The 25,802-nt window shown below is 37.4% G+C and overlaps 1 protein-coding gene across 1 annotated transcript; it reads left to right on the plus strand.

The window, feature by feature from the left end:
• Window positions 1-511: 511 nt before the first annotated feature.
• RAB38 (RAB38, member RAS oncogene family) lies at window positions 512-24,881 on the plus strand. Its single transcript, XM_040544294.1, has 3 exons — window positions 512-756; window positions 9,170-9,450; window positions 22,345-24,881. The coding sequence occupies exons 1-3, from the start codon at window positions 552-554 to the stop codon at window positions 22,495-22,497; spliced, it is 639 nt and encodes a 212-aa protein (XP_040400228.1). The 5' UTR covers window positions 512-551; the 3' UTR covers window positions 22,498-24,881.
• The last annotated feature ends 921 nt before the right edge of the window (window positions 24,882-25,802 follow it).

The following is a 25,802-nucleotide window of genomic DNA, read 5'->3' on the forward strand; positions in this document are numbered from 1 at the left end:
AAAAAAATCACATCTAAAGTTAGTCACATTGGTTTAATTTTTACACTTTAATGGAGGGGTGACATCCTGAAAGGAGATTTCTGCCTTTTTTGTGGTGACTGTCATTTTAAACATGTCTGGAAATGAACAGGGGGTAATAAATTATCACCAAGAAGACAGTGAAAAAAAAAAGCTTGCAAAACTAGTGTACAATAGAAACACTGTCCTTGCAGTGAGGAGTGAAACAGGGAACAGGACTGTGGCACTAATTTTCCTGCAAAGTCTTTAGCAGTCAGACTAATCCCAGACACACCTCGTGCTGACCTTTACACATATACACACTAAACTTTCTGGGAGACTTTTCTTCCCCGAGTCCCTTGCTTACTTCATCTCCCGGCAGGGCTGCCTGCTGGACCTGGTGATCCTGCTTCTGTACAAAGGGAAGGAGCCTCCACCTACCTTCTTCGCTTCCCTCCCCAGCTCCTCATTCCCTCTCTTCCCCTCGGGCTGGCAGGATTCCTGGGGCAGAGCATGCAATCAGTTTGCAGGGAGCAGTCGCAGCAACAGGAAAGATGCAGAAGCACAATCAGAAGGAGCACCTCTACAAGCTGCTGGTGATTGGGGACCTGGGAGTGGGCAAAACCAGCATCATCAAACGCTATGTCCACCAGAACTTCTCCCCCCACTACCGGGCCACCATCGGTGTGGACTTTGCCTTGAAGGTCCTCAGCTGGGATGCTGAGACTGTGGTACGGCTGCAGCTCTGGGATATTGCGGGTGAGTACAGAAGGGAACCCTGTGCCCTGTAACCCATCTAGAGACAGTACAAAACATAGACCCAAATTCATTTGTTCTAGTCTTTAAGTTACCTGTGCAGTGAGGGAGAGGAGACTGAGGAGAGAGAACTTCAGGGCAGCTTGAAATTTTGGAGTTTCCTTAAAGCCAGCAGACCCACAGACAAGGGATTTCAGAGCAAAACCTGTCTTGTCTGATTTTTCTCCCAAGCCCTCAGACACGGTCTCCTCTCTCTGAATGGCCCGATTCTTCCCCTGCAGCTGCCACATCATTATACTAAGAGATCTCTGTGATGGGAGGGAGGCTGACAAGAATTTCTTGCTGTGTCTATTTAATTTAGTGGAAGAGATGAGGGATTAAGTAAGACGGTTAATATGATTTTTATAGTTAAAAAATGAGGAAAAAATATATCAGGGTTACCTGATCACAATACCTACTTTCCTCCCTCCCTCCCTCCCTCCCTCCCTCCCTCCCTCCCTTTCTTCCTCCCTCCCTCCCTCCTTCCCTCCCTCCCTCTATTCCTTCCTTCCTTCCTCCCTCCCTCCCTTCCTCCCTTCCTTCTTTCCTCCCTCCCTCCCTCCCTCCCTCCCTCCCTTCCTTCCTTCCTTCCTTCCTCATCCTCTCCATCTTACTTTCCTTGTGACCAATTCCTTGTGTCCAATGAAATGTAAAAACTTCTGACACACTTTGAAAAGACTAGTGTTTGTATTTGGCAATTCTTTGTTAGAATTTATTTACTCAGGTTTACTTGTTCTTTTTTCTAACATCAAGCAAAATAAGGTACTTTAGGCTCTGGGGAGAAAAAGAGTAAAGAAGTCCATCTATCCTTGCATGCCTGCATTATTGAAAAAATACAGAATTGACATTGTTGCAGTCAGTGTTTCAGATTTTTTATACATAGCTTCCAACTAAAACCACAGCTGCTTCTTCTTGCCACATGCCTTCCTAGGAATGAACCACTTTTGATTCAGTGCACAAAATAGAAGTTGTGCATGGCATATTTTACATGATATAAGTAATCATTTTTCGTGTAGTGTACATGAGAATCCACGTTAAGCAATAACACAGTATCTTACAGCAAAAATGATGGCATTTTTTAAACTCAATTAAAATAAGAATTTATGTTCATGAAGTAGGGAATGAAGGTGAAAATTACATCAGCTGTTAGGCAGCTGTGCCAGCCTGTGGGTTCAATGATCTAGTCTGGAGTTGTACATAGTAAAACCAGTGGAATAGGAAAATTCTTAACATTCTTATCAACGGAGGGAGTGCCTTTCTTCTGTGCTTAGCTAGTTCATATCTGAGCTCTGAATTTAGCACCAAGGTACTAAAACTTATGCAACAACACTGTGTTATACAGAATGTGCATATCCTCAGCTTTTTTTTTTTTTTTTTTTTTACACAGTAATATAATTTGGGGGGTTTATGATATTAGATAAACCTGTTTTTTTGTTGTTGTTGTTTTGTTTTGTTTTTTATTACAGGTTGGAATAATGGGGAAAGCATTGCTTTTATTGCTCACCAGTGACTGATTATAACGATAAATGTGTACATATTCTGCAAAACTTTTCTGCATGAGAAAAAAAAAAAAAAAAAGCCCTTAATAGTAAATTCTGAGTACACTGGGGACTTAAAGAATGTATTTTGCATGCTTTGTTTCAGAGATTTATTACACTACTAATCATGTGCTGGCAGATCATATGATGTAGCTTTCAGTCAGTCTGCAGAAGCAATTACACCGAGTTGTAGTACTGAATGACTAGCATGCTTTCTGAGTTATCACACATGACAGAGAGAATTACAGCATAGTACTAAATTTCATATGAATTGCTCAATTCAAAACATCTCTGTGAAGGTCAAGACAGCGGCCAGTAATAAACAGAGTTGCTGTCTCAGTTTTAATGACTTCTGTGTAAGGAGCTTTAGCTGTTGATGGCTATACATAGAAATTAAGTTCTGCAAGCAACATTCTGAATTCAGATCAGCGTGGTGCTGGCATAGACAATAAATATGGCATCTGGCTGATGTGAAAAAAGTTGTTTCAAAATGAAAACGAAATGAAACTGATTGGGCTTACGGAGGGAATGGAAGCGTTTTCCCTGTCTGTGGCTTTCATTTGTCACCGTGTGCAAAACACAGATATGTAGGAGTAGGAGGGGATAAAAAAAATATCTGGTTTCAGAACAATCCCTGTCTTTTGCTTGAATCCTTGTTATTAGGTCATGCTTAGCTTTAGGGGTAAAGCAATACATTTTCTCTCTTTAACCAAAACTAAGGATGTTGGCTTAGCATTTAGGACATTTTTAACTGAAACAAATGCTGCAAATGTGTTAATAACATTTCATATCAATACTTATATATAAATATAAACATATAAATATATATATTTCAGGTATTTTTGCATCTCTCACATCCTAGCCTCCCCCTTCATTATGCTCCAGTGAACGCTACTACTGAGCATAATGTGTATTCTTCCTTGCACTTCACTGTGTGCATCAGTAGGTAGTAAATTTTTTAACAAAATATAAATAATTTTCTCAAAAATGTTTTGAGTAAAACTACCATCAAGCTTATCTATGTTATTAGTAAGATTTAAATACCTGGTGATTTCATGGGAGGAGTGGTGCACTCCATCCATAGAAGGACCAATTTTACCCATTACATACCTCCTATGAGATATAACAGGAAGAAAGAAAATTTGTTTGGTGCCATCTCATTTCATAGTGAAATACCATATATTTTTCTGTAATATATTATTGTGTATCCCTTAATTTGGTAAACAAAACTAAAATAAGATCTAATAGCTAAATGTTGAGCATGCATTTTTTTACACGAGAGACAAATGCTGAACAATAACTAATCACTAGAGAAAATAATTCTAAGATAAAATTGGTTGTTCTTCACATATTATTACATTGGTTTCATTGTTTGTTTGGTTTTGTTTTTGTTTTTGGAGAAATAATATGTCTGTTCCTAAAGCTATGGCTGTAAGACAGGAATAATTAGGTAAAAATTCATGGTTTCTCATGTTATGATGTCTGTAACAACATACTGGCATTAAAATATACTAATTTATGTCTGATCCAGTGAAGTGTCTAATAATTCAGGTGACTGAATGTTTGCTATTTTGTGTGGGAGAAGATACACATGGTAAATTTCTCATTGTCTTTAATTTCATCCACTTTATTTCACTGAATGTCCCAAACTCTCTGTTATGGTGTTCTTGTCCCTCTTGAAGTGTTCTATCACCTCTACTGTTGTGTCAAATATCTTTAAATCTTGATCCTCTGTCTTTTGTTTTGTTCTGTTTCTTTAGCAGTTCTGTTACCTCTATATGATCATCCTTTAAATTTGTGGACAGATTGTTGGAAGGGCAGATTTAAAAGAAATACTTAGTCATATTTGGAACAAGGTTCTTACAAGATAGGATTACTGTAGGCTTCCCTCCTGTGGTGGGATGGTCCTGCAGATGCAGAGTGGAACCATTTTTGATGAAGCCAACTGTTGCAGACAGGAAGTCCAAGGGAGCAGCTCTCTGGGAGAGTCACAAGGGGCAGAGGGCAGCATTCAGAGCCTCCCACTCCCCAGCTACTTTTTCAGAGCAGGCATCACTGCCATTACCCCTTCTGCTGCACGTGTGGGCTGGATTATTCATTGCTACCAAAAATAGCTTGGTTTACTTTCACAAGGCTGGATCTCGTCTCATAAATGGTTGGTCCACTGCATTGGAGACATTCACACCATACTGGTAACAAAAGACCAGTTTGGTTTCCTTTCCCTGCAATTTTTACAATCAAAAACAACAGTATTTGCTTAGATATAGTCAAATGTCTGAATAGTTGTAAAGTTTTGGGGACCAGTATACTCCACAAGGACTAAACAGGCCATTCACAGATACAAGGCACTGTACATCCTCAATGGTTTAGGGTTTTAGTGGCTGCTAAGCATTTCAGTACATATGCATAAATAAGATAGTCATGGTGATTTCTAGGCTAAGTTACCTTGAAATCACTGTTCTGCAATCATAAATAAGTCCCTCACTGTGACAGTTTTATTTTGGCGGGGATTTGATGGTATCTGTGGGCCTGATCCAGCTCAGAGCCTGCTTCTCCACATTCTCATGTGCTCAGTATGGGGTGTTTTTTAGTCTGGTTTATGTTTCAGTCTTGCTTCCACAAAGTCAATGACTTAACTTGAAGAGTCAGAATTCTGAAAGTTGTTTTGAAGTAGAAGATAAAAAATATTTAATCCTTTTTCACATTTTCCAGCTTTTCAGTGTTGGCTAAAGGCCCTCTGTGTAACGCCGTGTGGTTCCCAGAAGCTTTTCCCTCCTAGGATGAGGGATAGTAGTAAGAAATAAAACCCACAGTAAAACTGAGCATTAGACAATTTTAATCAATTTTTATCTACACTATTTTTTCAGATATTATGGTGGAAATTATCTGAGTTTTAGCACTTTCTCGTAATTTTTTATAACTTTATCAAAGATAATAGTGGTTAGTGGAGATTGCAGTTCTGTAGAAGTCATGCTTATGCAGTGTGCATTTTTATAAACTACAATTGTTCAGATGCTGATTGCTTTAAGCTTATTAAATGATACCTTACCCTGCTACAGAAGTCTCTGAGATCAATATAAAAGTGTGGACGGGTACCATTCACACAGGAAGTCCTTCCCTTTAATGGAAATCTTGTTGCTTTGGCACCTTCATCTCTTTGCGATGACTTCAAAGTGGAGTAAGATTCATCTGGTTTAACAATTAGACATCTTTTCCTGAACTGAGTGTAAGCTAGCCACCTTGGGCTCACCAGGGTGTCAAGGGCAGAGCGTAAATACCTCCATATGGAAGCTTATGTGACCTCTCTTAAATGTCTGTCCTTGCTGAGAATATGTCCTCTAGATATCTCTTCTCAGTCCCTGACTACAAAGGGACCCTAATCTTAGATAGAGAATTAATTTTTTAGAACCTAAGTTAGGGCTGATGAATCCCACCATAGAGCACCATCTCAGTGGGCAAAAGCCACCAGACTCATGGGCCTGATGCCAGATGTCAGTGGCCTTGCAAGAGATACAGCAAAGCCCAATGGGCCAGATCAAACAAGCGTTTCACAAGTTTCTGATCCTTCCTACAAAAAGCAAAACCCACCTGCCTCAGTCCCTCATGCAATAAAGTAGGTTCTAATGTTCAAGGCTGCTTGTGGGATACCACTGAATACCTAATGGTTGACCTGATTTGCAACATAATTACTGCCTAAGCCATTGTGTTTCTGAAAACACAAGTCCACATTCTGACACCATCAAATGGTGCCTATTTTCATGAGTAATTCTGCTAAGTGAAATGGTTTTAGGAACCTCATCTATTAAGGTAACTATTTGTTCAACTAATTTGGAATCTTTGGAAGAAGAGTGTTCCCAGGTGCTTTGATAAAATATTTTGTACTTGAAGCACAACACAAACACAGAGATCCCCTTTTCACAATGTAATTTAAATAAGAGTGAAGCCATTATGCAAATGGCATAAAGCTAAATGTCTGTGGCTACAAACCACCTCTTTTCAAAATTTCATAATATCTTTATGCTAAATATGTTCATATATTAATATTCAGTCATCTGAATACAAATTAACATTCAGTCACCAGCTCCATTCATTCTCTTTCTCTGAGGTGATTTGTAATGGAAGTTGGTGAGCTCTGTCTGCCTGCATAAAGTTGATTTTACTAGTACAGGGACTTTTCCATGGAGTGAAAACCTAGGTATCTGCAAATGCAGTTGGAAGCAGAACAAGAAATCACAGAATCACAGAATCATATAGGTTGAAAGAGACCTCCAAGATCACCAAGTCCAACCTCTGACCTAACACTAACAAGTCCTCCACTAAACCATATCACTAAGCTCTACATCTAAATGTCTTTTAAAGACCTCCAGGGATGGTGCCTGAACCACTTCCCTGGGCAGCCCATTCCAATGCCTAACAACCCTTTCAGTAAAGAAGTTCGTCCTAATATCCAACCTAAACCTCCCCTGGCACAACTTTAGCCCATTCCCCCTCGTCCTGTCACCAGGCACGTGGGAGAATAGACCAACCCCCGCCTCGCTACAGCCTCCTTTAAGGTACCTGTAGCGTGCGATAAGGTCGCCCCTGAGCCTTCTCTTTTCCAGGCTGTACAATCCCAGCTCCCTCAGCCGCTCCTCGTAAGACTTGCTCTCCAGACCCATCAGTCACACCATTTGTCAGTACTTTGTCACCGCTAGCCAGAAGAACACATCTTCTGAGCCTTTTATTCCTCTAATCTTCATTGTTTGTGATGAAGGACTTTGTGCTGCAAATTAATAATTTAATACATATTCTATAACAACACATCACACCTATCTTAGAGAACCGTGTAGTGCTGTATATGTGTAAGGCCCAAGTTTACTTATTCTTACATCATCTACATCTCATCTACAGTGCAAGCAACTCAAGACTGCATGAGAAGTGTAAAGTATCACTGTAACGCAATATGCATCAAAAATTAATTGTATATGTTGCTGTTGACCTCACTGATGAGATTCTAATCAGTCCTTGACTTTTGTTTGAAAGTACCTTCTTGCAGATTAAAAAAATTTGCTCAACAAGGGGGTTGTTGAATAACACATGACTTAGCCATTCATCTGATCAGCCCACTAATAAGAATCATAAGACGTTTTAATAAAGCATGACCATAAGAAATTTTCAATCAGACCTTATATTTTTCAGATTTTTTTTTATATTTCTGTCTTGCTTTATCAATGGAAAACAATGTTTGTTTAAGATAAAACAAATCTAGAATAAATTTGGGGATGACAGATATCTGCTTTTGATTTCTGTATCATGTGAATGACTTCATGTTTGCTAGAACAACTATTGCATAAAACCAAAGATGAATGACACAAATAGATGGTGTTGGCTCCATAACATGCATTAAGTAAATTCCAGGGGCTGGCCCTAAGTATGTCTGGTCAGTGTCATTTCCATTAAATGAAACTGCATGGCTTAGAAGCCCAGCAATCAGGACACATCAGGTCTCATCCCAGCTTTACATTTGACAGCACAAATTCCATCACATAAAACCTCTACAGGTAAACTTCTTGGGGTCAGACAGACAGGCAATCTTCTTGTCTTCATAACCCACTCAAAACCATGCACATTAGGAAAATCAGGCTAGAAACAGGTTTCCATGAAGTATTGTCTATTTTCACAGCATGTTTTCTCAGATATGGAAACATATGGTTAAATACAATGGCTGTCTTACTTAAATCTGCTGTTACTTTGAGATGTTTCAAGCATTTATAATTATTCCTTTTGGGATCACAGCTCAGCAGTGAGATCAATGATTTTTTTTTAATGTTTTTATTTTTTCAAATAAGGAAAGTTATGTGTGCTTTATTTCCATTCTTGGAAATATATATATATGTATATATATATTTTTTGACAAATTTCCCATGAAAACAGCATAAATATTAAAAAACAACACAGATGATCAACATATCATATCATATCATATATCATGTCATGTCATGTCATGTCATGTCATATCATATCCTGACATCATTAACATTAACAATCATTTAAGAAATCATTAACAACAACAAAAAAAAAGGCGAAAGAAAGAAGACCCCTAAATACCTTTCCACAGAACCCTTTGAATTCAGCAAATAAAGCTATAAAACTTAAGAACACATCTAATGTAAAACTTTTCCTCCCAGTTCCTCTTACTGGAGCTATATGTCTCCTTGTATTGCTACTGCAGTTTTCTGTTTTCTGATAATGCTTTCCACTTTTGTAAAGCTTTAAATACACCTTTTGCACCTCTGTGCTTTACTTTGCCAGTGACAGCAGGCTCATAATGACTCTACTGTCTGGTATGGTTCCAGAGCTTAATTAAGTTACTGTTTACTAAAATCACTTGCATGAAACTGTGTGGGACTTTCTGTCACGCATGAGATCAACTGCATTAGATGTTTCCCACATAATACTGTAGTATCAAGGAGCTTCAAATCTTATACCTAGACGTTTTGTGAGTCGTTTAAATTCCTGTGATGTACACCAAGAGTCTGAGTACTGTCCACAGAAATCTGGCAGCTTAATAAGACTGTACACTGAAGTTCAAGCTGTCATAAATTTATTACATTTCCTTGTATGTTTGCTTTAAAACTCCTTTTTCTTGCTGTACTCACATTTTCATACAAATGAGTTTAGTACTCTACTTATCTTTCTTTAGATAAATAGTACCCTTCCAGAGGTGTCAGACTTACTTACAAAATCAAGCCCTACCTTCAGTAATATTTTATTAGAAAACCTTGTATGTGAAATATTGACTTAGACTGGAAACAATGATTTTTACAGTTTTTTTTTTCTCCCCACATTCATGATCACAGGTCAGGAAAGATTTGGAAACATGACCAGGGTCTATTACAGAGAGGCCATGGGGGCGTTCATTGTCTTTGATGTTACAAGACCCGCAACATTTGAAGCAGTGACAAAATGGAAAGAGGACTTGGACTCTAAGCTGGTTCTTCCAAATGGCAAACCTGTGCCAACAGTCCTGTTAGCAAACAAATGTGACCAGGGAATAGATGTTCTTATGAACAACGGCATCAAGATGGATCAGTTCTGCAAAGAAAATGGGTTCGTGGGCTGGTTTGAAACATCAGCCAAGGTAATGTTTCCATTTCTTTTTAAGTGTTTTTCCAAGCACAGAGAAATTGGTTTCCAAAATAAGTCACTCTGTTGAAATATGTACTTTGCAAAGGTCTTATCTTGGTGGATTTAATTAAAGGTGAATTTGGAAAGTAATACAGTCTTCTATGGCAATTTATATTTGTTTTAGGCCTTTTCTTTCAAAACAAGTTATATGCAATGTTATGAAATGCTACAGCTCTAAGATTATAGGCCAGCAGTAAAGTATGTAAACAGTCAACAATTTACTGCGTAATAGCTTAAGAAAGAAGATGACCTTTGGCAAGACACAAAGACTACCTCTTATGAGAATATGAGGATATTTTTCATAATTCTTAACAATGAACATTGTCTCTAAGTTTTTGTATAACCACTGTCGGTAAGATCTCCTGATTTGAGACAAGAGCTTCATTGTGTTAGATTCCAGAAAGCCAGTCCATGGTAGCACTACTCTGGTTGTACTACTCTGACTGTTGTAAGTTCTCATCCTCAAAAATCTTTTCAGAAAAATCACATGTCCGGAGAGGAAGAGAAGATCAGTAGTCAAACTGCTGAATGAGCTTCTCTTGGGTTAAATTCTTTGCCTTGTACAGATTTCCTGGGTAAGAAACTCAAGATTAAAAAGGCACTGGGGTGCTTAGGGCACAATGGCCCAGCATACAGTGCTCCTGTATACCACTTTGAGATTTCTCAGACAACATCAGTACATGCAAATTTGCAGAGCTGGCACAGTAAGCCTAAGGTTTCCTGAAAGGGAACTGTCTCACAGACTGTGTGACTACATGGCACCTGGATATTGCTATGGCTTGTGGAAGATGGTCATAGCCTTGAGGATTTTCAGATGTGTGGTTGACTTTGACAAAAGGTCCCAAGTAATTTTATTAATATATAAAAACTATACTCAAAAATGCAGTGAACTTTTAATGAAGAATAAGGTTACCATACGGGACTAATGGAAAACTTCTGCTTCTGAAACAAGATTTCTATTTATGAAGAGAAGATATGACCAGGAATAAATAAATGTGTAACACCAATACCCACAGACACATTTTCAAAAGCTTTCAGTATTTTTAGTCTTCTAAATATAGCCTTTGTCCTCTATACTTCATCTATAAAACATGGATACTCTTGTATCTCCAGCCTATTGTCTGCCTTTGGCTCATGACTATGGAATGTAGGAAAGCAGCATTTGGCTTCTCCTGATGTTAAACGGGAGTTTTTGGATAGTTTTATTGGCCCCAAGTACCTAAATTCCACCTACACTGTCATCTCAGTGCCTGAATCCATTTTTGCTTCTGTTTTCTAACTGCTTTGGAGCAGAGAAGTTGTCCAGACTCCTCTTGGATTCAATTGAAAAAAACATACCCTTCTATACTACCCTGAATCGGACACAAAGAAAATTTTCTCCCAAAAGGAATATTAGCTCTCCATTTACTATCAGGGTATCTTAACTCTCTATATCCTCTCAATAGCTGTCTAAAATTAGGCTACATGATTTATACCCTTATTATATTTGTATAGTCTCTACCACAATGTGACTTTGATTTTTTCTAGCACATAAAATTAAAACGTAGGAAATCTCATGTCTTGATTCCCATCAGCAACAAAGGTATCTAATCAGTCCCGTGTTGCTTGAACTTGAATTTCTGCTATTCAAATTATTTCATTCCTGTTATGACAATGACTTTTAGTAGAAACTTGATTGTATGTGAAATACTGATTTAAACACAACATCTAAGTGGATATTATGTTTATTGTATTCTTTGATTATGAAAGCTGCTCTCATCATTAACAGCACAGAAGAATGCTTGAATGTTTGAAATGTAAACAGTTTGGCACTGGTTTGGCTAAAGTTATTAGTAGACTGAAAACCAAAATGTTATATTTAGTTGTTTAATTTCTTTTAAACACTTTGAGAAAATTACTTAAGAATCTTTGAAATGTATACCTGTATTTTACTTTTCTGGTCTTGATATCTTCTAAAATATTAAAATTTAAAAGAAATATCACTTGCAATCAGCAGAGGTAACAGCAAGTAATTGCCTCAAGCATTGTATGAATTGTTGGCTGAGAGGTCATTGTGACCAGTGTCTTTACTTTCCTACTGAATGGGCCTCAAAACTAGCCACTGTCTCTTCAAAATGGCATTTCTAGGGAGACATTTTGGTCTAGGTTCATGTGTAAGTTATCTTTCTCTATATATAAGGTTATTTTCATTGCAGCATTTGCAGGACATGGTTTGAATTCAGTGTGGTTATCTGCTGATTTCAGTGTGGTTATCTGCTGATTTTTGCTAGATGAAGCCACCAGAATCCAGTAAGGGTGGTATCTAGTTCTGTTTAAGAAAACAGGCTGAGATGTCTTACATCAGATTCTTCATGATGATTTTGGCAGAGAGTTAATTATTCCAGGAAATAATAAAATAAATAAATAAATTTTAAAAGGGAAAGAAAAACCCAGAGAGCAAAACACTTTGAATAGCAGCTGTCAGTAGAAGATCTGGAGAGTGAGGGGATTTTATCAGGACAAATTATCATTTGTGTAAGAATGACATGTTCTGGACCTTTTCAATATTTTCTTAGGTGTCTAGCTGCATTTCAGGCCACAAATAACATGAAATATCTAGTTGTGAGCATTTGGGATCCAGCTCACCAGTGATGTATAACATTGTATGTGGCTATTTTCTTCAAAACTACTTTTTCTTCATTTCTGACATTTACATGACTCTACATATCCTGGGGACAAGAACCAATTCACTGAAAACTCAGGCCTGAGGGCAAAATCACCACAAAAATCATCTGGAGAGAAATGAATAACAGGTTCTTTTAAAATGCCTGGATCTAAAAGATTTACAAAGAGAATGAGATGGAACAGGGGAACAAGATGGACCATTGTTTAAAGGACACAGGTTTCGTTATTCTAGGTGGTTTGGATCAGCAGCTGGTCACTGCTCTTTAGCATATGAAAAAGCATATGAGGAAGGAATCCATACTGTGAGTTCCATGAATTAGTCCACAGCAAGCATCTGTCCTCCTCTTAGGAAAAAAAAAAAACAAAAAACAAAAAACAAAAAACATTTATTGTGCTATGGACTACTTCGAGTCAAGGCAGGGAATGAATGTACAAACAATTTCAAAGGAGGAAGAGTTTTTACCATGATGGTAGAAGGTAGGCACTCTTGTGGAGAATTGTGGAAATGTAAAGGACAATTAAACCTAAAAGAAGTGACAACAGAGGAAAATTCAGTCTGGGTTTTTCTGAGACAAACAGGTATAAGATTTTGACTTAAAAAAAAAAAAAAAAAAAAAACACTACTTCTTTTCCTTACTTTTTTTAGCTTACTTTATTTAGATCTTCCTTACTTTATTTAGCTCAGAAATAACTGCTAGCCAAGCAGTCCTTTGTTTACCAGTCCAGACATGTTTGAACAGAAAGAAATCCAGTTATGACAAGACTTTTCTTCAACACCCATTGTGATAGGAGCAGTGAGAGTTGAAGCCACATGACTACTGTAGATTGTTCTTTGAATCTATAGCCTAGGATCTGATATTCTTCAATTCGCATACCTGATATCCATCCAGAATTGTAGACTCCTGACTTTAAAATGATTCAAAGCAAAGTAATCCCACTAAGGACTGTAAAATCACAACATTTAGGCTAAGTTATATCAAAATAATTTCCCCATTTGGTCTAAGTTCTGAACTAAACCTATGCTTTTGGTTTTTTTGCCTTTTTTTTTCTTTTTTTTTTTTCCCTAAACAGAAGTTGTTATTACTGTTATTTTAAAATATTGGATGTTACATGTATCCGGTATTCTTTCAGCCTAAGGCATATTAAATAGTTGAACTCAGCTCCAGGGAAAATAAAAAGCTAGCTATGTTTGCTATAGAGAATAGAAACTCGTTTTCTGAAGTAGAAAAACACTGACAGAGAAGTCATCGTATTGCAGCTAGCAGTTTTAGCAGTTCAAATAAGTAATAACTCTTTTTTTGTGGTATCCTGGAATAATTAGATCTCCAGAGGTTTTCTGCCAACGTGCCTGGAAATGTTATAGCCTTCAGAACAAACTGAATATGATTTATGTGTTTTGGAAAAACAAAGGTGATTATTTATAAAAACATTTTTTTTTTTTTTAAGTTCTAGTTGCCATGCCTAAAGTAGCATGCTATATATGTACCTACCATATTTCAAGCTGTCAATGATTTGAAATTTTTGTCTGTGGCACTGGCAGATTACACCAAAAGACATCACTGTATTATTTCCTGGTGCTGGTTTTTCTTAAGTTAACAACTTTAATGTAAACTATTTGAGCCACGTAATGTATTCTCTTGTATTAGCTTTGATTCTTACATTAATCTAAAGGAAATATTCAACCTATTCCAATCTTCTGCTCCCTACAAAGATAGAAACTTCTTTTGATAGTTTCTCATGTAAGAAGGACCTCATTGGACAACAGCACAATGCAGTATAGTCATGTTATATATAACACCATATTTCCAGTGGGGAGCTTTTTCTCTTTTACACATATCTTCGGTTTGCTCATATTGATTGCAGCCTTAAAAACACATCCCCAGATATTCACAAAATAATCCTTAATAGCAAATTATTTAATCAATTTCATTACAATTATCGTGAAAGGTACATTTATTTAAAGGAAGGAAATTTTTCATTCTTGTCATACCTTCAATCATCCAGCATGTGGCCAGAGTAGCTGAGAAGTCCACTCACTTTTCCAAGCCTTTAAACTGTCATCCCCACCATTCCCAGTTCAAAGAGACTAGCTTTTCACTTGGATTAGAAGAGCAGCAATTTGAAGCTTATTATCACTTCATAATGAAAATGGAACTCATGCATCAAAACAGACAAGTCAGGCAAAACTAAATGTGCTTGAAAATACCTACTTCAGAAATGAATTGAAATACCTTACCACTTACCATCGCTGTGATATGATCGTATTTGAGTTTCTCATTCCATGCTATAATTCCACTGTCAACAATGGAGAATTAGGTAAAAAGACAGTCACATTTTGTCCATATTGCCCAGAAGGTCTGGTAGCCATGCTTTCCAGATCCTTACCAACCTAGGCTAAGCACAGAGTTCCTTCTGTGCTGAGCACTGTGACCGGGAGACTGAACACCAAGTCTTTGGGCTATTTGGACACATCCTATTTGGACCTAGAAAAAGTTATATAATCTTTCCTTCTCTAGAAAAGGTAGGTAATAATGTGTCCTTTTTCCACTCTTGTTAGACAAGCTATACATAATGTGTTGTAGTGCAACAGGAATCAGGAGTCCTCTTTGCCATTAATCTGCTGGGTGACCTTTCAGAAAGTCACTCTCTCCTCTGACCCAGCCTCTTCTTCCAAGCAAGGATAGCAGTTCTGCTTGTCTTACCAATGAGCTCTGTGAATGAAGCAAGCTCTACCGTCCCTTGTTTAAAGTATAAATTCTTCTGACTGTACAATCATGAAAGTTAAAAAAAAAAAAAAAAAAAAAAAGACAACAAAAACCAAACCAAACCAAAAACAACAAAAAACAAACAAACGAAAATGAAGCTATATGGTAGACTCAAAGAAGGACATGGTTTTGATTTCCATGAATACAAAATAAGGTCATGTGTATGTAATTTGGACATGTGTATGGATTATGCTGACACACAACAGCTAATTTACTGATCTGGTAACTGAAACCAAAGCAATCTATTTGAGGCTGCCAGACACGGTTAGGAATGTATGGCTCCTTACATTGTCTTTCTAATTCGTGAAAAAAAAAAAAAAAAAAGTCTAATCCATCTTACTGGACAGAGACTTAGAAAATACTTCTGTTTCTGCCATAAAACGTGTGAAACGAAGCTGACACCTAAGGCAGAAGCTTCCAGTTCAGATATACAGTCACTCTATATGGAGCCCTCTGCAGATTTTGTTTCCTGAAACTGAAAGAAGAGTTGCTTCAGAGCATACTAGAGGTATCAGAGCTGTCTTATAGCTCTCTGGATCACTGTTCTTAAATACATTATTTAGTACTGGCCAAAAGCTGAAAATTCACAGAATTACAGAATTATTGAGGAAGGTGCCTCTTGAGGTCATCTAGTTTAGCCCAATGGAGTCCAGTAGGGTTTTGAAGATCTCCAAGGTTGGACACTCCTCAGCCTCTCTGGGCAGCCTGTGATAGTGCTCAGTCATCCCCACTGTAATAAAGTGTTCTCATGTTTAGATTCAATTTCATGTGTTTTACTTCAGTTCCAGTACATCTGCTGCTCACAATAACCTGGAAATTTTGATGTTTCCTTCCAAAATGAAAATTCAAAAAATTTTATTAAAAATAATTAAATTGTTCTGCTTAGGAAAATCTAAAATCTAAGAGAGCCCTTGGCTGAGCTCTGAGGTTCGAAGGACATGTTGCTCTGGTTCCTCAGCTGTGAGGCCTGGCAATGCAAGCTGCCTCTGTGTGCAGCCAATGTTTCCTTAGGCAGACTGCCCTGAAACCACACAATCAGCTTCTTCTGATGGAAAGGATTTTGTTGCAGGATTTCCAAACAACTCTAAGAATTCAGTCCCAGAAATTATCTTGTTCTCAGGGGTGCAGTCACAGAACTTCACATCCATGAGTTTCATGTTCATTCACCTGGATGCCTTTTAATTCACGCTGTTATGTTTTCCTAGAAACCCAACCACAGCAATACAACACAACATCGTAATAAGTCTCTGCTGCCCGGGATTTACAAGATTATCCACTCTGATAAGCAAGTATGTGTAGCTTTTCCCTCAGATTGCTTGCACTGGGAGAGTGCACATTAAAATGAATTTTAAGTCATATCCCTTCTCCTGGATTTTAGTGCATAATAGAAATAAAATTGGAAAATGATGAAGTCGTCTTGCAGCCTCCTCTTCTCCAGACTGGATACCTCAAGGATCCTCAGCTTCTCCTCACAACACATGCCTTCTTGCCCTTTTGCCATCTTTGTTGGCCTCCTCTGGAGTCTTACAAGGATGTTAACATCCTTTTTTCTATTGTGGAGCCCAGAGCTGTACACAATATTGAAGGTGATGCCACACCTAGATGCTAAATAAAGTGGGAGAATCACCACTTTTGACCAGCTGGCCATGTTGTGTTCAATGCACCCAAAAATGCGGTTTGCCCTCTTGGCTGTCAGGGCACACTGCTGGCTCATCTCACAGTTAGACCATCTATCCAGAAGGGTGCTGTGAGATACAGTATCAAAGGCCTTACTAAAATCCAGAAAGATGACAACCGCCACCCTCCCTTCATCCACCTTATCCTTGACCTTATCCTAGAAGGATATCAAATTACCAAGGCAGGACTTTCCCTTCAGGAACCCATGTTGACTATGCCTGATAATAGCTTTGTTCAGTAACTGCCTTTCAATAACCCCCAGGACCATCTTCTCCATAACTTTTTCAGGGACTGAGGTCAGACTAATAGGTCTGTAGTTTCCTGGGTCTTCTCTCATGCCCTTTTTGTACATGGGTCTAACACTGGCTAGTTTCCAGCTCTTCTCCCTGACTTTCAAGACAAGACTCAGAAGCATCAGATTCAGTCAGAGAAACAAAATACCTGAATATAGAGCGGGAGCAATTTTATATCTGAAAACAACCAGAAAGACAAACCTAAGATATCTATACGGAAAAGAAAAAATGAATAAATAAAGTTTAATTTGGAAGTGAGACAGGCCCATAAAACTAATAAATGTCTTTTTTCTTCAGTAAAGAGCTAAGAGTCAGTCCATTTTGAGTTTTTTTTTCTTATATTCAAATGTGATGCTCTAAATATTTGTGTTCTATGTTTGTGTTAGAGGTGGCAGATAAGGAGGAAAACAATCCAGAATACAAAGAAGCTTGCTGGGCTTGTATACTACTGTGAGACATTCAACAGATTATTTATTTTCCCTTCGGTTGATTGTTGCATTACAAGACTATGAAATTTCCCATAGCAGTGGGATCAAATGTTTTAAGTCATGCAACCTTCCGCTCCCCTGAGTTGCTATTCTTTCCGCAAAACTGTCCTTTGAGACACTTTTGAAGGAGATCTATCTACACAGCAAACTGTAATTACATTTGTTTCTTTCAGTGTTCCTTTCTGGTTTTCAAAGATTGCATAGATTTATTTTATTTGCCTTACTTTGTTTGGTAATAGAATTAACAGTAACATGTTTTGATTTTCACTTTTGCATTCCTTCTTAATGGGGTCAAGAGAAAGACTGACTCTAGTAGTCAGACATCACCACAGGAATTGGTTTCAGATCCCTGGCAGACAGGGTAAATCACTTGGGGCTGGATTCACAACTCAGTTTTTGCAGCACTGACCGCGACAGCATCTTTCATGTGCTGGGGCTTACTAAGGCACAAAAGCCACAGAAGCCACAGAAATGGCACCTCCTGTTCAAGGAGAGATGCCCAGGAAAAGGTTTCATAAAAGCTATCATGCAGGAAGTCAATGTGAGAGGCAGAGGAAAAGAGAAGGGAGAGGACCCAAAACAATAAAGGCACCATGTTTGTGGCAAGATCCCTAGTTCTTGGTCTTATAGTATAAACCCTGCACAAGCCTTGGGAAAAATAAAATAAAATAAAATAAAATAAAATAAAATAAAATAAAATAAAATAAAACAAAACAAAATAAAAAGGTTTTGAGCTCCTACCTCATCATGAGAACACTTGAACACTTCACCCACTTCCCAATTAGTCACTATGAACTGGACCAGGTTTCTTGCAGTTTGCTTTGTTTGGGGCTCTGTATTTTCCTCGTTTGGTAAATGGTTCTGGGAGAACTTCCCTATCTCAGAAAGATGTTGTGGAGAAAAACAAATCAAAGATGCAGTGTTAAGTATTAACAGCCTTAAAGTAGTGTAGGTAGACAGACCTTCCCTAGTCTTTGGATAACTATGAAGGTAGAAGGAACCTCAAAGGAGCCTAGAAAATAAGCTACAGAAACAGTAGTGCATCTAGTACCATGTCAAGGACTAGATGAGTCTGTAACCCCATCCTGATAGTCAAAAGTTCCTCCACCATTAAGGCAGGGTACATTCTTCAGGATGGCCTAAAGAATTTGCTCAGAACATGAAAGAAACAAAGTAAAAATGAAAAAGAAAGGAAAAGAAAGGTGATCTGCAGCACCATCACAATTTCTGTGGTGTTTTGTGTAGAACAAAAGTCATAAGAGAGATGACAGTTAAAGGATTTCTACCTAGAGACTGATAGAAAGACATCATTTCACTCTGTTGTCTCACTTTTACTTTCTTTTCTGTTTTTCAAATGATGAATTTTATTCTTAGGCATAATGGGGCCAGTTTCCCTGTTTCGGTACAATTAGTAAGGTGTCTGTGATTATTCCTCTCTGTCCAGTCTTGCATCCTGTTTGTTGGTTTCTTTGTATTTGTTGGATGGATTTTCACCTGCTTCTATTTCTCTGTCCTTCCCTAGATTGCTTTTCAACACCTCCTATTCTCTAAAATTGCCAGGTCTCTGGGTGTCTGTTTGGAGAGCAGATCACCTTCTACTGTCTGCAGCTGCTGCTTTGCTGCCTAAGAGAATATTGATTTTTTTTTTTTTTTTTTTCAAAACACACTGTAGGATGAGAGGTGCAGAAATCAATATTTCATTAGACAGACCAGAACATAGCAACATAGCAATGTCTGATCAACAGATCTGGGACAAGGATTAGGTTTAGAATAAACAGCAACAACAGCATCAGAAGGGAGGTGGTCAAGGCACAGCTGGGACTGCTGGAGCTGCTTTGGTGGCAGAACAACCTCCTTGTAGTGAGCGACTTAATGCACTGCTTCTTATTTGTACCATGTACCTGTTGTCACCTGAACCATGGGAGAAAGGTGGAGTTAGACAAAAGCTTAAAAACAGCTTTGCTGGCTGTAAGGGCCACCTCTTGCTCCCTTGTCCCCTGGCAAAAATTTTCATCCCCATATCTAGACCATACATATAAATGTTCAGGAATGACTGGGACAAAAGCTGGATGAGAATATTACTCTGATCCAGCACACACTATGGACAGGACTTTTTATTCCTTACCTCTTACATACCTCTTATTTTTATACCTTACCTCTTATACAGAACAAAGAGAAGAATTTTAACTGCTTGGCTGCAAATGCTTTAAATAGTGAAACCTTGCAAACCAGCACATTTTGCTTGAAGAAGCAAGAGCTCAGTCACATAAACTTCTGTAGGCACATCTAAGGGATGGTGCTCTGGCAGAGAGGAAGGTGGGCATGGACTGAAAGCGGAATCCTATTTGGGTGGAAAGGCCAGAGCTGAGCACAAAACTTAGCTTTATTTAATCCTACTTTACAGAGAATCAGCAGATCTGGGCAGACACCTACCAGTGAAACAGTAGACTCAATCCAAGATGCAACTAGCAGTGAAATCAGCAATATGAGTAAAATTTGGAAAATAATTTCATAAAAAAGGAGAATGAGTAACACAGAAAAAGAAAAACATTTCATTTTGATACTTCCAAAATTAAATATTTTGATTTTTTATGTCAAAACAATATTTGCCTGTTCAAATTTGGCTTACTTCCCCAAAAAATCAATAGAGGATTTAATAACCTAGTTTTGCTTTAGTTTTAGTTCAGGCTGAAATAGAACAGCATTGTGTTTTGTTGTTGGTGGTGTTGATGGTATTTTTTTGTCTGAATTTTTAGTCTCAGGCACCTGGAATTCCATCTAGCACCAGTGCGGATAAGGGACATTCAGCTATACCCAAGCCTTTGTGGGCTTGGGTTCATTTCCTCTTTCCCACTCCTATAAAATGCTGATCTTAAGTCTCTGACGAAGAGCTTTCACATGTTAATACATGTGAATATTAATGTATTTAGGCACAAACTGAGATAGTCACTAAGACATTCTTGAAAAAAACTAAATGCTCCCATCCCAGAAGAGAAGCAGCACATGGGTAAACAAAATGATTATCAGTCCATTAATAACAGAATACATAATGGAAAAGACTTTTTTTGGGGGGGTGGAGGAGGGACGGATTTTTTTCTTTTTTCTTTTTTTTTTTCTCCTTTTGGTAACCTTCTTTATTGTCAGCTCTTTAAGCAGTACTGAGATATTTTTCGATGTCTATTTTTTCTAAGAACATTTCACAGTGTCCTGAAAAAAAGCTTTCCATACACAGTTGAGGAATTTACTTGTCTGGGTCAGGAAAATCATGTGATAGAGTTGCGTTTTGACAGCTCAGTACAGACCTGATTCTCAGCTCTTTATTACTTTCCAGGGGTTAGTATGTAAATGGCTTGTCTAAAGTTTTGATTTTTTAAAACCAGATGATATTCTTTTCAAAGGTCAAAGTTGAAATATTTCAATTCATTTGTGTAGTTGAAGAATCCTGTGAAATGTTGGCACTAATTAACATTTCCAGTTAAATCTCCAGATTTCAACTCTTTGTTGTGGTGCAAAGTTATGGCCAGTGGAGTTTATGGAGCTTTGCAATTGACTGCAAGAGGATTAGAAATCAGCCTCACAGAATCCATTATTTTGGCTTTTGATCTTTCATATAATTGTACCGTCTCTACTAAAACACACACATGCGCTTTGTTTTCTTTTTTTATAGCTGAACTACATACTTAAACATCTCATCTGACTATTTTGAACACACATAAAAAAGGGTTTCACATTGAATTTTACAGATTATTTTGTTTGTGATGCTGCACTGATGCTGAGCATTTGCTGAAGGTAGACTTTATGGCATTGTGTGTGTGTGTGGGTGTGGTCTCAGTACAGCAGGCCCCAGATTCAGCTTGGAAACCTGGGTCAGTCTTAAATTGCAAGTAACACATAATTTTCATGGAGCAAGAGAAGTATGTGCATACAAATAAATACATACTTATATTTATATATATAAGCATATATATATATATATATATGTGCATGTAGGTGTGATATGATTTCCTGTAAGACTGAAGGTGCAATGAGTTTCTATCTCTTGTCATATGAAATAAGTGATCAGTGCCAAGACCTAGAGTAGGAGAGTGTATTTTATGCCAGAAAGCCTGGCTTCTCATTCCAGCCATACCAGTTGCTGTCATTAAAAAAATCCTTACTCAGTATTCCTGCTTATTTTATATGCTGTGCTGAGCTGTGTCTCACTGATCAGGCTGTTTCAACTTTGCTTATTCTATAGAGTATGGGTTGCTGCAAGTTAATCATGCTATGGAAGAAAGTCTCTAGAGTGAGGATTTCTGTCTTGAAAATGAAAACAATGTTAATATATGTCTTCTGAAGCAGTACATTGGAGATACAGCCTCAACAAAAAATAACAAAAAATAAATAATAAATAAGAAATCTTAATGATATAGAACTTTTCTTGCTGTTTTGTGAATAATTTGAGATTGTATTATTTTTTCAATGAATCTGTTCATCACAAGTTTCATTGTGAATATGGTATAAAGAAACCCTCCTGAAACTATGGATAAAGTTTAAAAAAATAAGAGCTATTTATGCCTGTAGTTGCTGACAGATAATTAACAATTTGAAAATCAGAGTAACCATTATTCAAGCAGTGAAATATGGATTCTGGAGCTTTACTTCAGCCATTTGTCTTTAACATCTCTTTAGTGTTTGTATAGTTTATTGAAGCAATCATATCACCAAGACTTTGGGGTAATTTAAAGTGAGTTCTATGCATAGTTTAAAGGAGATGTGAATCATAATATACATAAAATGTAACTAATTAAAAAATGAAAGTAAACATTTTTAAAATGTCAAAATCAATTTTTAAAAGCTGTTTATTAAGAAAAGTAAACTTTTGATGTAGCCTAGAGAAAAGTTTAATTATACACAGGCAATACGCAGCATATTGTAATTAATATTGACTAAACACCCTCTCTTTCTCTTTCACTTGCAGGAAAATATAAACATCAATGAAGCTTCCAGATGCCTGGTGAAACACATAATTGCTAGTGAGAGTGATCCAGTTCAGCCTATTGAACCAGATATTATAAAACCACACTTGAATTCCAGCAAGATTGTCAGTTGTTCAGCTTGCTTTAAATCCTAAGAGACTTCCAGACTATTACAAGAGCTGAGCAACTATGACTCGCAATGTATACTGTATCCAAAAGTACCCAACCTGCACAGATTGTCCATAAGCAAATTTCAGTTATCTCAAAAATATACTTAAAATTTTCCAGAAATTTTTAACAGCTAAAATTTGTTGTGAACTGTTCATTGATAGCAACTACTCAAAACTGTCTGACTACTAGTCAAATAAGTCTCATAATGATGGCTGTGTTTTCCTAGTTGGGTAGCACCATCACTGATATCAAAATCTATTTCCTTGCGGTGTGGTTTCTGAAATCTCTTATTTGTGACGTGACTGCAGCAACACCCTACTTATCCTTTGGTCCTCCAGCCCATCTTCTCAATTCTCTGACCAGACAACCATAATCATTACACTGTTTTGTCCCCCTATTACAGTTGAATAATCTTGTTTCGTATGAGGAAGGTGATGATGACAATATAGCTGTTCAGGAAGGGGCAACAACACTACAGTGAAATATTGCCAAGTTCAGTCTCCTGGATGAAGTGGTAAGGTTGAACATGAAACAACCTTTCATGTCATTCAATTCCCCAGAAAGTCTCAGCCTGTGAAACTGAACATGAGATAGTTTTTGCTGTCCCTCCCTGAGGAGTTACATTCTCATAGTTGTTATAATTATCTTCAGATGAAGCAAAATGGAACAAGTCAAGGGTGAGAGGTGACCAAACAGGGAATCAGGGATACAGTCTCACAGGTGAAGTGGCTGACAGTTTTCAGAAATGTTATCTATTTCAGAAAGCCAGCATCTCCTTAAAAAAGAACTCCTTAATTTTGTTCTTGCCCCTCCATCCATGTATGTTGTCCCCATGTGTTTAAACTGTCTGTACGCCAAAAACCCCTGAATGCAACCTCCCCATTATGTTGATTCTCATGGGAAAATATACAATAACATAACAGATGAACCTTTAAGGAATACGTCTTTGTTGAATAGCGGGGTATTTGTTTTTGAAGAACATTCTTTAAAACAAACAAACAAAAACAATTGTGTGAATGACCATAGGAAGCAAAACGAAACAGTCTTGAGAGTAAATACTCCTGGAATATTTATTTGCAGAAATTGTTGAGCTGTACTGTGGAAATGAAGTGGCTGATTTTCAGAATATCACAAAATATGCAGGTTGGTGGAGTCATTCAGGCAAGCATGTCTAGACAAGAAGTCTTGACACCTGGCTGCAAGCCTGCAAGACAAATTTTACCTGTCTCCTGCCACAGACATATTACTTCCATTTTCTTGCTCTCACTCAGTCCTTTCCTTCCTAAGCTGTGAACTTTCAGTGGCAAGTGCTGTCTTCTGAGATAGGTTTCTGTCCTTAGAGATGTGTAACACCATGGAGGGGAGGACAGATACATTTTGTCACAGAATTTTAAAACAAGAAAATAAGGTCTATAATTTTAAAAATAAAAATCCACATCCAGAATTAACCTGTGCACACACATAGACATAAGGACTCATATATATATATATATATATATATATATATAAATATATATATGAATAAACTGGCTTTTTTTAATCAAGGAGAATAACTTCCAGTTGTCTTGATCTCAGTGTTATCCTTCAGCACAGACTCCTGCTGTGATCTGGGTCAAATATCTTTCTGCCTCAATTTCCTCACCTGTAAAATAGGGATTGATGTACACACCTACCTCACAGCACTCCTTGAAAGTTACTGTTGGCATAGTGCCTCAGTGATATATGTTATACAAATGCCAAGCTGTATTATTGCTCAGAATGAATTATGAGTGCCCTCTAGCATAAGTACATGGTGCTGTAATGCCTTAACATTTTAAATCTATCCAGGGCTTGCCTGAGCTGCAACAATTAGCTTCAATTATTCCACCTCAGTTAACCCAGTTGAGGTTATAAAGCAGCATGTGACTGCATGGGATGATTTGATTAGCTGCAGATGTGCTGCAAATGGAAACTGGCTGCACGGATGTCATGCTACTGGTTTAATAATCTCAGCAGCTAGGCTGTAATTTAGACCCAGTGCCAGGTCAGCTATTTCAAATTTAAAACATTATTTAAGTCAAGTTGTATGGGATGATTTGATTAGCTGCAGATGTGCTGCAAATGGAAACTGGCTGCATGGATGTCATGCTACTGGTTTAATAATCTCAGCAGCTAGGCTGTAATTTAGACCCAGTGCCAGGTCAGCTATTTCAAATTTAAAACATTATTTAAGTCAAGTTGTATGGATGCCTTATTAAGGATAACACGTAATTCATACCTTCAGTCAGCACTGGGGTGAATGCAAGCACCTAGATATTTAGATGGCTTCTAAAGGGCTAAGCTTCATGAGCTGAATCCCATGCTTTACTTAAAAATCTAGGTGCCTCAGGTGAAGCAAAGGAAGTCGTTGCTTCTTCCAAAAACAATTATGTACTCAATTTGCAACCAACTTAGCAGTTGCTGATGTGTTTTAGGTCTCTATTGATCGCTTGTCTTTGGTGGCTTACAGTCAACATTCAGAAAGCATAATGATAACTTCCTCTCACAAATATTTATGAGAGCTATGACTTAAAATCTGGGATAATAGCAATTAAAAATAATTTTAAAAAATCAAACACTTAGAGGATATATAGTTATTTGTTCATTTGGTGTTTTTTTTTTCTTTTCTTTCTTTCTTTCTTTTTTCTTTCTTCAATATATTTATAAACCTGCATTAAACTCTGATCTTACCATTTGTTCCTCCTGCTTCTGTTGCATCAAGTTCCACTGCAGTCACAGTTTTGGGCCGTATTTTCTGCTTTTGATAGCAGGAGGACAGAACGTATTTACAATGTAAGAATTAAAACAATATCATGAAGAATAAGGCCTGTTTAGGTGGTTACATAATTCTAAATGTTCAATTTTATTTTTACTGAAGTGATAAGAACCTGTCAAGTCTCTTTCTATAATGCAATAAATGTGTGAATGTCACCTGGGTATCTAGTAAACAGAGCCTTTTCTGAAGGGGTTGTCATAGGCAGGCCAGAATGAAAGATTTAATTTGGAGTTAAGGAGCTCACTTTGTTCTGATACCCTTTCAAGAGCAAATGTAAAATTTAATTATATTGATTCAAGCCCTAACATTGCTTTCTTTCCTTTTTTTTTTTTTTTTTAATTGATATGTTCTATATTATGTCCTCTTTACTGGTCATTAGAGATGAGTTGTCTTAATTAGATGACCATTTCAAAATGAAACATTTTCCCGTTCTGCAATAAATAATAAAATGTATGAGTCTCTATTGCCTTCCAAGTGGGTAAAGATACTACAAAA

The sequence above is a fragment of the Cygnus olor genome, chromosome 1 (genome assembly GCF_009769625.2).
Source record: "Cygnus olor isolate bCygOlo1 chromosome 1, bCygOlo1.pri.v2, whole genome shotgun sequence".
Lineage (NCBI taxonomy): Eukaryota > Metazoa > Chordata > Aves > Anseriformes > Anatidae > Cygnus > Cygnus olor.

Bases quoted from the DNA above. Each gene is read 5' to 3' on its own strand.
- RAB38 (XM_040544294.1), top strand. From the start codon at position 552: ATGCAGAAGCACAATCAGAAGGAGCACCTCTACAAGCTGCTGGTGATT. The intron at 757-9,169 runs GTGAGTACAGAA...TCATGATCACAG, and splicing joins GCAGCTCTGGGATATTGCGG to GTCAGGAAAGATTTGGAAAC. The intron at 9,451-22,344 runs GTAATGTTTCCA...TTTCACTTGCAG, and splicing joins GGTTTGAAACATCAGCCAAG to GAAAATATAAACATCAATGA.